The sequence below is a fragment of the Hydractinia symbiolongicarpus genome, chromosome 1 (assembly GCF_029227915.1).
Source record: "Hydractinia symbiolongicarpus strain clone_291-10 chromosome 1, HSymV2.1, whole genome shotgun sequence".
NCBI lineage: Eukaryota > Metazoa > Cnidaria > Hydrozoa > Anthoathecata > Hydractiniidae > Hydractinia > Hydractinia symbiolongicarpus.
The window spans coordinates 18,454,366-18,467,070 of NC_079875.1; the positions used below are offsets into that span (position 1 = coordinate 18,454,366).

Here is a 12,705-nt window from a genome sequence, read left to right on the forward strand (position 1 = left end):
TCAACCTACCGCTTGCGGGTAATATTATGGAGAAAATCACCCCGCATATAGACATGAGAGTAAAGGTTGTTTACAGCTTTAGTTGAAATATTCACAAAGGTGGAGGAAGTCATCTCCCTAATGAAAAAGCAAAGGTGACAAAAAGTCAATTACAAGCCTGGCGGATATATAAGCATTCACAGAAAAATGCGAAATAAAGCGGCTTGATCTGGAGGATGCTGAGTTTTGGAGCAAGGCCTATTTACCTGCAGTAAGGACCATTGGGACCCCAGCCTCCTAAGAAGGGAAAATCGTCTTCAACCATTTGCAGATCAAGATCATCGCTACAAGAGAGGTACTACAGACTGGCTACGGAAAAAGAGATGTATCTACGCCATGGGTTGAGATGACAACCGATGCATCTGGAGATGTTTAGCTGTTGAAAATAGGGATAAAGAAGAACGTAGAACAGAACCCCTTTCAAAGAAAGGAGTTCTGTTTAAAGCAGTTGACAAGACAAGGATCCAGTACTATGACGATAATATAGACATTTTGAAACAGTAAACGTAAACGTAAGGATGTGTGCCCTACAAAGATGGATATGGATGGTATTAACTTCAACACCACAGTGAAAAGGCATCGGAGACTCGTCTATAGTAAGAATTAATACGAGAAAGGGTCGGATGACATTAACCTAGGTATACTGGAGGGGCACTGTTTCCACATCAAGAATATGGATGTTTTGACGAAAGGATGGCCTTTAAACAAGCTTGCAATCTCAAGCACGTGCGTATAAATGCAACGGCAACAAGACGACCATCATCTGTAATGAATAGAAGGTAAAACAGATTCCGAGCAAGTCAGAGAAGGTCTTTAACAGAGAAAACTTCAGCTGAGTGGGTATGGTGGAGAACGTATCATACGGAAATTGGAAAGAAGGAGCTCAAAGTAGACGGGTATGAACCTACCACGAAGACCGTCTACCAGTACCATGGCTGCAAATGACACGGATATCCATGTCAGTCAGAAGCGAACACGTACTGTGATGATGCAGTACCGTTCATCGGGGTAGTTGACAAGACAAGGATCCTATACTATGACGATAATATAGACATCTTAAAAGACGCCATCAGTATCCTAGGCGTATCCATGCGGTATATGTTGAACAAGTCTTTGCGTCTGAACCAGAAAGTAGAGCAATACGCACCGGAAGAACTTTGTAGGCACTAATGTAGGGATTTTTGCTTTAACAAGAATGTAAGCATTGCAAGGAGGTGCAAAAAGCCTGCATGGAATACACAAAAAACGACACCTATGAGCTACTGCTACTGCAAACGGATATGGTAGGTAGTCCGGTAATCTGTAGTTATCACGAGCATGTATCCAAAGACGCCAAAAATGCAAAACATACTCTTGGTTGTAGACATCAACATGCTCTAACCCAGCACCTTGAAGTACGACTTCCCTCGTCGTAAGGGGAAGCTGATAAAGGTCCCTACGCCAAAAGCAAGCCATAGTCAAGAGCGCCTGACCAAAGGGGTACAAGACGAAACGCGTTTCGGATTCGCACAAGTAGACATCAAAGTATCTCTTGAGCTGCATAAAAAATTCAGCGAAATGTCACCACAAATTGTGGTTAAGGAGATACCCGGCGCTCAAATTCCTGAGTATATGCATAAGTACCGGAAAGCAACAGGGTGCAAGCGTGTTTTTGGTACCCAAAGCTTAAGCTGCTCGGGTTGATGAAAGCAGAAAAGACCCTGATCTATACCCCACTACTCAAACGGTCCTCACCTATGGGTTAAAAGTGATAGCCTTACACAAATTCACAGATGGCGAGACGTGAAGCTGATAAAGACTTTGACAAACGTATTGCGAGTGACACAGCAAAACTCAAGGAGAACTCGTACTACGGCAAGATGATCGAAGATGTCGCCAGGCACACGAACTAACAAGAGGTTTACAACAGATGAAAAGAAGGTTGATCAGGCGATGCGTTTTCCACATCTTTAAGATCTCGAAGAGATAGGCGATGCTGATGAGATCAGAGAGGGCAAACACAAGGTGAGAATTGACCGAGCTTATCAATGTAGGATTGCAGTGTACCAGCTCGCCAAGTAGTTATACTACAACTTCTGCGATAAGTATGTAGATCGGTGAGACTTTGAGTGTATGTATATGGATACGGTTTTGACGTATTTTGTCATCTCCGGGAAAGAGCTGCGAGATGTCGTGCATCTTGAGCTGCTCGACGAGTACGACAAAGACGTGAAAACTGGCTCATAACAGACAGGTATTCAAGTCTAACGGGAGGCTTATTCAAACCGGAATTTATCAGGTACAGGATAGTTGCTCTGACAGCAAAGCACTACTTCGTAAACGATAAAGATGGAACCAAGTTCTAGTGTAAGGGTATGTCGAAAAAGCAGAATGCTATGACTTTGGAGAGGTACATGAACGTGTTGAAAGGAAGCCTAGACACTAGGAAGAACACAGGCTTCCGGTTAAATGACCAAGGGATGATCACGTATAAACAATCCAAGCTAGGAATCTCACGGCGTTCTATTACAAAAGCCAAGTTCTCGATGACGGGTGTGCACACAGTGCCCTTGAAGTTGTAAATAGTCAAGACATTTTGTGATGTTATACATCACAAAATCCCAGAGGGTTATGGGGTTTTGTTTTTAAAACAAATATGAAAGTATGTCATAGGCGTCGGTGTTTGGTACGCACGAGGCTCCGTACGATCGCCAGCGAAAGTAAATGATACGGCAAGAATTCACACAGAAGCTACTTTCACAAAGTCTCCTGGAAGCTCAGCTCCCCGGTGCAATAAGCGTGACGATTTATCGTTTTTCAGATGATTCGGATGAAGTCTATATAAATAAAAAAATGTTTCGCCCTAAAAGAAAGTCTTAATCCATATGCTCTACGAAGCATTGGTGGATCTAGGTTTTACCTTCCGGTATGCCCTCACGGGAAAGAAGATTCTAGGGACCACAAGACCCTCTGCGCAGTTGGACATGGACGATGTTTTGAAGATGATAGAAAACTTAACAGGTGACAAGGTGATGAAACACACGATCCAATTAATCGAATTCGATTGGTGTAAATTACAATGAGCATTAAAATAAAATCGAAACTTGACAGGTGATACACGAGAACAGATTTTTGGCATTTTTCTTTTAATAAAATGTCTTCAGAGAGCGAAGTTGAACTCGCTGTTGTTGCAGTTATTATTTCAGCAACTAAATATTTAAGAAAACATTAGAAATGTCGTATGTGGACGGAAAAAAGCTGCAGAAAAGACCTAATTTTGGGGTGTCTGTGATTATGAGATGTTATTAAACGAATATCGGTTAGAGCAAGAAGATTAATTTAATTTTCTTTGGATGTCTTTTGCCACAAATAAGCACTAGAGCGTTTCTTCTACCATCCATTCACTGATAAAAATCTTGTTAAATTCTCTGTTTTTTTTGAATTTCCGCGCCCGAAGGCGTAGGAAATTCTTTAAAACCGTCGTTTTTTTCTTTCGGAGCATTTTTTTAAAAAAAATCGACCCTGGGATTTCACGTCGGTCCGTCACAGATGTAAACTTCGTACCCAAGCTCCTTAACTACTGGGAAGTCTAGTATTGACGCTTCAGGCCAAAATTGGTATTTGTTTTCGACAAAATTTGGCACAGTTAACAAAAAAAGTATTGCTGAACATAATGGTGACATAATAATTTTGATTTTTGTCACCTAAATGTCATTTTAGGCCAAAATTGGTCTAAAAATTAGAACTACTTTATTTTCAACAAAATTTGGAACAGTTAACAAATAAAGTATGCTGAACATGATGGTGACATCAAAATTTTGATTTCTTCTTACCTAAATGTCATTTCAGGCCAAAATTGGTCCAAAAATTAAAACTATTTTATTTTTAACAAAATTTGGCACAGTAAACAAATGAAGTATGCTGAACATGATGGTGACATCAAAATTTTGATTTCTTGTTACCTAAATGTCATTTTAGGCCAAAATTGGTCCAAAAATTAAAACTACTTTATTTTTGACAAATTTTGGCACAATTAACAAAAAAAGTATGGTGAACATGATGGTGACATCAAAATTTTTGTTTTTTGCCACCTTAAATGTCATTTTAGGCCAAAATTGGTCCAAACATTAAAACTACTTCATTTTCAACAAAAATTGGCAAAGTTAACAAAAAAAGTATGCTGAACATAATGGTGACATCAAAATTTTGATTTTTGTCACCTAAATGCCATTTTAGGCCAAAATTGGTCCAAAAATTAAAACCACTTCATTTTCGGCTAAATCTGGCACAGTTAACAAATAAAGTATGCTAAAAATGATAATGGTACAAAAGTTTGATTTTTTGTCACCTAAATGTCATTTCAGGTCAAAATTTATCCAAAAATTAAAACTGCTTTATTTTCGACAAAAATTGACACAGTTAATAAAAAAAGTATGCTAAAAATGATGGTCACATCAAAATTTTGATTTTTTGTCAACTAATGCCGTTTAAGACCATAAACGTTTCAATCGCAAGACTTTCAACCATGAATGATAGGCTGTATTTTTTGTTAGCAATTTCTTTTAAAATGTGAGTTTACTATGACACGTTTCGTTTTGTTTGCGTTTGTTGTAAGATATAATGTCACTGGTGTGCTTTATCTTCAGAGGTTCATATGGTTGGCACAATAACACAACGAATTAGCAGGTTTTCATCGAATATTTTGGTAGCGCGTGGAAATTCTTAGAGCCCCCAGGGCTTCTTGTTATGTTTTAAACGTCCTCCAGCGTAATGTTTTTTTATATATAGTAACTCACAAGCATTTTGATTGGTTAAAAACTTTTCGATTGATCTAAAAAGTTAAGCCAGACCGACTTTTTAAAAATCGAATTCGACGAGTCTGAACATGCCGAGAGCATACGATTTTCACATGATACACGATCCAATTTGTCAAATTCGATTAATCGGATCGTGCATCACCACCTTTAGGCCTATTTCATGGTAAGACACACGATTTTGATGCCTTTGGATAGATTAGCTATTGGATGATTTAAATGTTTAGGATTGTTTCGACGCGTGCCATGAATTAGGACGAAGTGCCGTATTTGTATACCTTTCATACAGATTAGATGCGCATATACAAGATGTATGCTTATTTTAGATGTGCGGAGAAAAACTGGAACTTTGGTACCAACAAACGGCATCAGTGAATCATAATACGGGGTTGCTATAACATGCTGTATTAAAATAACTCATTTTTTGATTCGTTGTGCAACACGTTTTGTATTGGGGTTGTGAAAATTGCGTACACGGCTAACATTGTAAACACCAAGCAAGTAATCGTTTTTTACAACCAAAAGTGTTTACATGAATATTTATGGGAGAAATGAAATCAATGATACGTGTAAATATTAAAGGACGAAAAACCGAAATAAAATTTTCACTTTGCCCCTAAAAATAAAATTGGTATTAAGGCTGCCTTAATTTACAGTTAGAAAGATTTCGATTATATAAATAATTTTTATCAAGTTTGGTGTGCACAACCCTTTAGAGATGTGTTCATCTTCGGCAGTTACCAAGGATATCATACCATATTGCAATACTTCGATAATTTAAATAGGAGATGGACCCTTGTCCTTTCCTAGGTTTATTTCAAATAGGAGAACGACCCTTGTCCTTTCCTAGGTTTATTTCAAAGAGCCTTGGCGCTAGAACACCACGAATTGGATTTTCACACTTAATAACTTCTATATAATTTCTCAATAATTTCTATATAATTTCTACAAGCGACTTTAATCAATAATGTCACAGTGTTGTTCCAGGTGTTCATTATCCTCTTAGCCGATGTAAGCAAAATAAAACAAAAAATATCCTTAAAAAGATTTTTTCAACGCACGTATCTTTTGCTCGAGACTGTCGTTTTCTTTCTTCCATCGAGACAAACGTTCGTTGTTTTCCTTGTGCTGACGCTTTGTTCTGGCTAAATAAGCCGCATTTCGTTTCTATAACAACAAAACAAGTAGTGACATCAACATGTAGCATATACTTATAAGTAGCTTTCGAATACGCTGACTAAAATTTTTCTCTGTGCAACAAATAGGGGTGTTAAAATTATAAATTCTTGAAAGACGGTTTTTGCAAATTTTTTTGAATGAAAACAATTACTTAAAAACAACTCATTAAAATAGTGTTATGTGTGAAATAGGCTTTAATAGCCTCGATACACGTGCCGTTTTATACGAGAAAGTCTTAAATGTCACCTGAGGCTAGATGAGTCATTTTTTTAAATTTATTAGCCCTGTATGTTCTTTTATGTGTGTTATTTCAAAAATTATTGAAACATACGGACAGATTTACGGACGAATATTTTTAGGATTGAAAGAAATAGATGATGTTGAAATTATCTTATGATAAAAACATGCATAGCAGTGCAAAGGAAGGAATAACTGTTTTAAAATAAGTCTTGTGTGAAACTCTTTTGCTCATAAAAACTCACATAAAGAGCGTCGATTTCTTTTTTTAGTATGATCACATTCTCTTTTTCCTTCCGCACCTGAAAAAAGTACTAAGCAACGTCACGTAAAGTCTCCACATCAAAGACCTACCATCCTTTATTAACATGCAGTTTTTAATTTCCCAGTCTTTTTTTAATATGACTGTATCAGCTCAAATTACGCAAGGGGTAAAAGCTTTTTTACTACTACCGTGTCATCAAAAGAAAGCAGAAACTACAAGTTGAATAGCGGCGTTACCTTGACGAATTTTGAATCACAAGCAAATTGATTTCAGCAGGATGGCCGCAGATTTAAATTTTTTTACGACAATTTACAATTTTTACGACAATTTACAAATTTTTATGACAATTTACAAATTTTTACGACAATTTAGGAGGCTTTTGGGTCAAATTTTAGAAGAAAACAGTAAAAAGCGTATAAAAACCATTTTGTATTTTAGGAAATTTATTAAAATTTTATGAGGTAACTCAATGTCAGAAAAGCTGTTTATTACGGCTTGTAACTATGTAAATATAATTCATCAGTCTTGTTGCAAGATAAGCACATGCTCAATTTTTTCTCAAAATTCACTATGCCAAGAATTAACATTTTGAGTGTAAATTTTAGGCGTGGCGAGGCTGTTAATTTAAGGGAATCGTATTGAGTCATAAGTGCAGAAATTTTCGCTTTACATAACTCACTGTCAAATTTTGGGAACTAGTTTTTGCGGAAAATCTTTTGAGAAATTTTTGCGGGAATAAACTTTCGCAGATTCAAGAGTTTTGTTTTGTATTTAAGTTTTGTATTTAACAGAGAAGATACAAATAAAAACACATCAGGGGCTTCAGAGATGCAGAGCACTGACGAAGGAGTTTCTAGCAGGGACGATTTACGTATTTTAATTTGCTTAATATAAAGCTTTCGAGAACAAAAATTTTATTTTTTAATTTTAATTTTGCTAACCTGCTCTCGGACAGTGTCCACTTCTTTATTCAACATTTTCTTGTTTTCAAGAAGTTCGGTTATATTTTCTTGGATTTTGAATTCGCGAGTAAGGTAGTCGCATTCGTCTTTTTGACTATCTAAAAGATAAATTTCTCAAATTTCGCGACAATTTTATGTTTAGCTAACCAATTTAAATTGTTTTTGCTATTCTCATTCCGAATTTATTTGATATTAATCACTGATGTAAAATATGTAACCCAGTTCTTAGATTTTGTTGACCCGTTAATTTTTTCACTTCGGTCAATTTAAATTTTTATTTCCAACTATTATTAAATCGACTATAAGATATAAAACTCGCCGTCTATTGCACTAAACTTTAGCACGGACTATCTACGCAAGCTGATGTGACCTCTCTTGATCACGTTGTTCGCATAATCTATTTGTCCCTAAATATTGCGAACATGTTAACCCGCGAAAGACTGACCAATGTTTGAATAAATGCAAACAAACACACGAACTAACACTGTTCCTGAAGACTTTTTATCCCCTCCTTCAGTTGCAGTATTTCCGCATGTGTGTCATTTTGATGGTGAAATCTTTCCACTTTCGTATGGTAATCGCACATTTTTTGTTGATATTTTGAATAACCACACTTAGCCTGTTTTCCATTCCATTTCAGTTCAAGTTGTTTCGCTTGCAATTTCCGCTTTTCGTCAAGTAACGAAACAATTTCTGCTTGCAATTGCGAGCATTCCTTTTGGTTTGCGTTAACTTTGTCCTACGGAAAAAATAATACTTTGCTTAGTGAAAAAACTTGACAATAGAAATCCCGACTCTACTGCGGGATCAAACGAGTCTCTCAAAAATTTGTCACAAGGAATATCTCATAAGTGACGAAGATAGAGTTTCTTAAAACAAACTGCTGAAAAATTCATAGCAATATGTCACTCACAATCCTCAAATAATATACTCTCTTGTGCATATTATGCATACAGTAGTTTTTTTTGTCTAGTCAGATGGCTGCAATTTGTTCACTAAGTTTAAAAATCTTTCGCGGAGAGAACTTAATAAGAAGTTGTAATTTATTTGATAGTTTGCTTATTACTTTATGAATAGAGAAACGTACTTGAGTTAAAAACAATTGACGGTTAGCTGATTGAACATCGTTTTGAATGGATTCACAAACCTTTTGCCCTAAAGAGAAATAAAAAAATTATGAAGAACGTTAGATGTAAAAGACATAAGTTTGTTGTTGAACACTGTTAAAGTAATTCATTTGTTCGAAGGAGGTAAAACGAATATGTATTATACCGATACACTTTCATAACTGATAAGGTAGCCACAACTTTTTGTAAATACGTTTATCATGACAGCCTGTATCACTACTCCATTCAAAGCTGAAAACAATTTTCAGCCACACTCTTTCGAGGAATGACAAAATATTAAGTATATATCTGGTGAATGCTAATACTACCAAAGCTGTAACTGTTACCTTGTCGTGCTACACAACTAGGTTTTCCAATTAATTAAAAGCTAAAATCTATTACTAAGTACACATAGTTCAATTCTGTTGTACGTTACCACTAGCCTATAAAACTTTTTTACTAACTTGACTGCAACTCCTCCTAAAAAATACAAAAAAATACACAAGACGTAGAAATTTTAAAAGGAGAAGAAGAACAAGAAAAAAGTGCTGTTGGAGTACATTATGTGACACTAAATATTTCCTTGAGATTAAAAATACACAGAGTGTCCGCAGATTTAAAAAAAACTAGGTTTTAAATTAAGAGAAGATACTGAAAAACGTATAAAAACTATTCCATATTTTGAAAGATTTTGCTCAAATTTTAAGAGGACATTAAGAGTTGCCAATTATAAATTCTTTTCTTTTTTTCAATGCAAGAGAAGGTCATTTAAAGCAAATTTAAATACATATGTGAAACAAATTATCAGTCTTATTGCAAGATAAACATACGGTTAATGTTTTAACCGAATAACAAGTTATTATAGATATACATGAATGTTACCATAAACAATTTTAGGAGATTATAGGAGGAATCAATATTTTAAATTTTAAGTTATTTAGAAGATTTTAGAAGGGTTTATTTTTAAGGTTATTTAGATTTTAGAAGGTGTGGCCACTCTAATGAATGGAACTTGAGAAACAATGCAAGAATTATCTATACCTGTAACTTTTTCAATTGTTCTTCTTTTGCAGATAATTCGGATGCTTGGTATTTTTGTGCTTCCACAACTTCACCTGTTCGAAAAAAAAAAAAAAAAAAAAAATATTGATATTTTTAAATGTCAAATTTACTAGCTAAATTTGGCTTTTAGTAGTCCAAAAATACAAGAGACATTTTGTCAAAAAATATGCGAAAGTGATAAAAACTTTTATGTAGAAAAATGACAAAAAACATTATACTGGTCTAAAACGTTGAAAAGAAATAGAATGCACAAGACAGTAAATGGAGTTGCACAACATAATGATACGAAGACTTGTAACCGTGATGATATGTCAAATTGATATATATGTAACTGCACCATTTACCTGTTAGAAGCGCAAGCGATCCTTCCTGGCTACAACCATGAAAAGATTCATTGCCATCCAAGGAATGTGTGTTATTAGGAGCGACGCCTAACCGTGTTGGTGTGGGGGGTACAATATATTCTTCAAACCCATCAGTCATATCCAATGATGTTTTTTTTCTGCAATCTTAAATTCTAATGCTCGTCCTAATGCAAACATATTGTTAATCAGAATTACTAGAGACAAAAACAAATGCCATCTGCAACACAGTTGTCCATAATTTTTCATGAAATTAAACGGAAGCTAGGACGTGAAAAAATAAATCAAAACAAATATGGCTACTCTTATAAAATGCAAGTAATGCGAAACTAAAAAAGAAATTTATAAGAAGACTGAAAAACTGAAAAATAGTTTTCTGCATTCTCAATAAACATGTGTTTTCTACCGACAACCTTAAAGTTATTTCTTTCCTGACTGACTTGCACATGTGCATTGTTGAAAAAATAACTTCTCACCATTGTAGCGGCCCGCACTTTTGCGTAGGGTCCCTACTTTTCAAAAAAGACAAAGCTAATGGTTGTACTACCATCCTTCAAAAATAAAAAATAATCGACAAGGCATTGGAGTAACATCATATGACATTAGAGTAAAAATCTTTTTGTTGATATATTTGTTCTTCATATTTTAATCATTTTTTTTGTGTATTTTATATATTTTTTGCTTGGAAAATTTCGTTTTGCTTTTAAACTATGTTTTAAAGGTTTATTTTATATGATATACACGTTTTTTTTTAAGAAACATGTTTATAAGAAACTTCTACTACTACATTTTATGTCATTTCTGAAATAAGAAACTTGTTAATTAAAGAAGATGTTAAATCATCACAGGGAGACACTTTGAAACAAAAAAATGCTTTATTTTTTTATTTAAAAAAAAAGTTCAAAAAATACAGAAACTTTTGGAACTAGCTATTTTTTTGATATAAGAAACCCTTATTTTACTAGGAAAATTAAGAAACTAAATAAGAAACTTTTGGAACTAAAAACATAGAGCTTCAGCCTACAAATAAGAAACTTTTAGAACTTGGCCCTTCGCCAGGGTTCTTATAAAAAAAAGCGTGTATTTATTTAAAAGCAGTATAAATTAGACATGATATTTTATCTATAACTTATTCATAATTTGACGACATATATCTTCTCATGTTCTGTTCCCAATTTTTTTCACGTTTTCTTTTTCTCTCGTATGTTTTCATAGTACACTTTTTCTGCAAGCGATTCTGAAGATTACCACTACCAGATACAGCTGCTTCATCATGTGCTGCAAAATGGCTGACCCTTTCGATCTTCTTTTTAAGTCCCAAGCCAGCCCTGTCTTTTTTTAGTATCGTTTTAATCGGGTTTTTGCGACCAGTGCCGTCAGGTCCAAGTCCTCTATCAATAGTCCATCCACTACGCAGCATCATTTTATAACCAACGTTATGTCCCGGCAGGCCCAAAATGTTGCTCGGTTTTTTATTTTTGTCATTAAAAATATGAAGCATTGAGGATTCATGTTGTTTCTGTTTACTCTCAAGATATTCCACTTTGCACAATTCACACCTGAGCATTGTATCATTACACCTACTCTCATCAGGATCACTTTTTTCACTTTTAACATCTAATCCGTACAAATAATTTAAAATATTCCACTGCTGTCGTTTCTGACAAATATTCAAAACATTTATCCCGGAAGTGTCACAAACATTTCTATGCTCACAGCCTTTCTTAATTAAATATTTCACAACAGAAAGGTGGCCTTCAGCCGCTGCACACATTAAAGCTGTCCAGCCGTAAGAATCACGTGCGTTGATCAACTTTGTATAATTTCTACTATCTTTCACATTATCGAGCAATTCTTGCACTTCTTTCAAATTGCCGGACGACGAATACTTCAGTAACATTGTTACCCATCGGTTTTCGTTTAATGTAACTAACTCCTGTTTATCACGGGTTGTTCGCTTACGTTTTTTGTTACTTTTGACCTTTCTAGTAGTCGATAAGCTTGGTTCATTTATAATTTCCTCGTAAAATTCTTTTACTTCACTACCAGTCAAACCCGAGTTTAGTTGAGCACCGGGTGAATTTTTTGAACGAGTTTTATCAGCATGATCTTTCGCAGTTACAAAGCTGCACCTGTATTCGGTTAACATGCTCTGTTTGTCGTAAGAGCATTCAGCCATTTTATTTTTTATTCTAAAAATTATAATTGGTGGTTATACTTTCTAATTGAAGAAAATTTAATTAAATTGAATTCGGCGCGTTGAAAACTTTGACACTGAATATTTCTTTATATTGATAAGAGAAATATGTTCGTGTACTCGAAAACTGATTTTTACTTACAAACATAGATCATCCTCAACATGCACTTAATTAGAAGAAAGTAACGATTTTTTTTCTTAATTTAACATTTATTTCATTTGAGTAGTTAAATATTTTAAAATTAAAATTCTGGTCAAAATTAGCAAAATTTTTGATGCTCCAAATAAATATATTTTTTTGAAACTCATTTATAAAATAAGTAATACTGGACACGAAAAGAACAAAACAAAAACATTTTTTCCATGAATTTTATTAATAAGATAAGCTGAAATTGCACATGTTACCTTCACGGAATAAACTTTCGCGACAATTAAATTCGCGAAATGATTTAATTGCCATTGTTTCTATTCGCGAAAAAATATTCTCGCTAATTTTTGTACAT

General features: G+C 34.6%; 2 protein-coding genes across 2 annotated transcripts; both read right to left on the reverse strand.

The window, feature by feature from the left end:
• Nucleotides 1-5,734: 5,734 nt before the first annotated feature.
• On the reverse strand, nt 5,735-10,785 carry LOC130644866 (uncharacterized). The gene is made up of 7 exons (XM_057450640.1): nt 9,988-10,785; nt 9,623-9,696; nt 8,563-8,630; nt 7,959-8,214; nt 7,455-7,573; nt 6,494-6,550; nt 5,735-5,999 (listed from the first exon to the last, which is right to left on the reverse strand). The coding sequence occupies exons 4-7, from the start codon at nt 8,059-8,061 to the stop codon at nt 5,871-5,873; spliced, it is 408 nt and encodes a 135-aa protein (XP_057306623.1). The 5' UTR covers nt 8,062-8,214; nt 8,563-8,630; nt 9,623-9,696; nt 9,988-10,785; the 3' UTR covers nt 5,735-5,870.
• Nucleotides 10,786-11,134: 349 nt separating this feature from the next.
• Nucleotides 11,135-12,184, reverse strand: LOC130658303 (G patch domain and ankyrin repeat-containing protein 1 homolog). Its single transcript, XM_057461073.1, has one exon. The coding sequence runs from the start codon at nt 12,182-12,184 to the stop codon at nt 11,135-11,137; it is 1,050 nt and encodes a 349-aa protein (XP_057317056.1).
• Nucleotides 12,185-12,705: the final 521 nt, after the last annotated feature.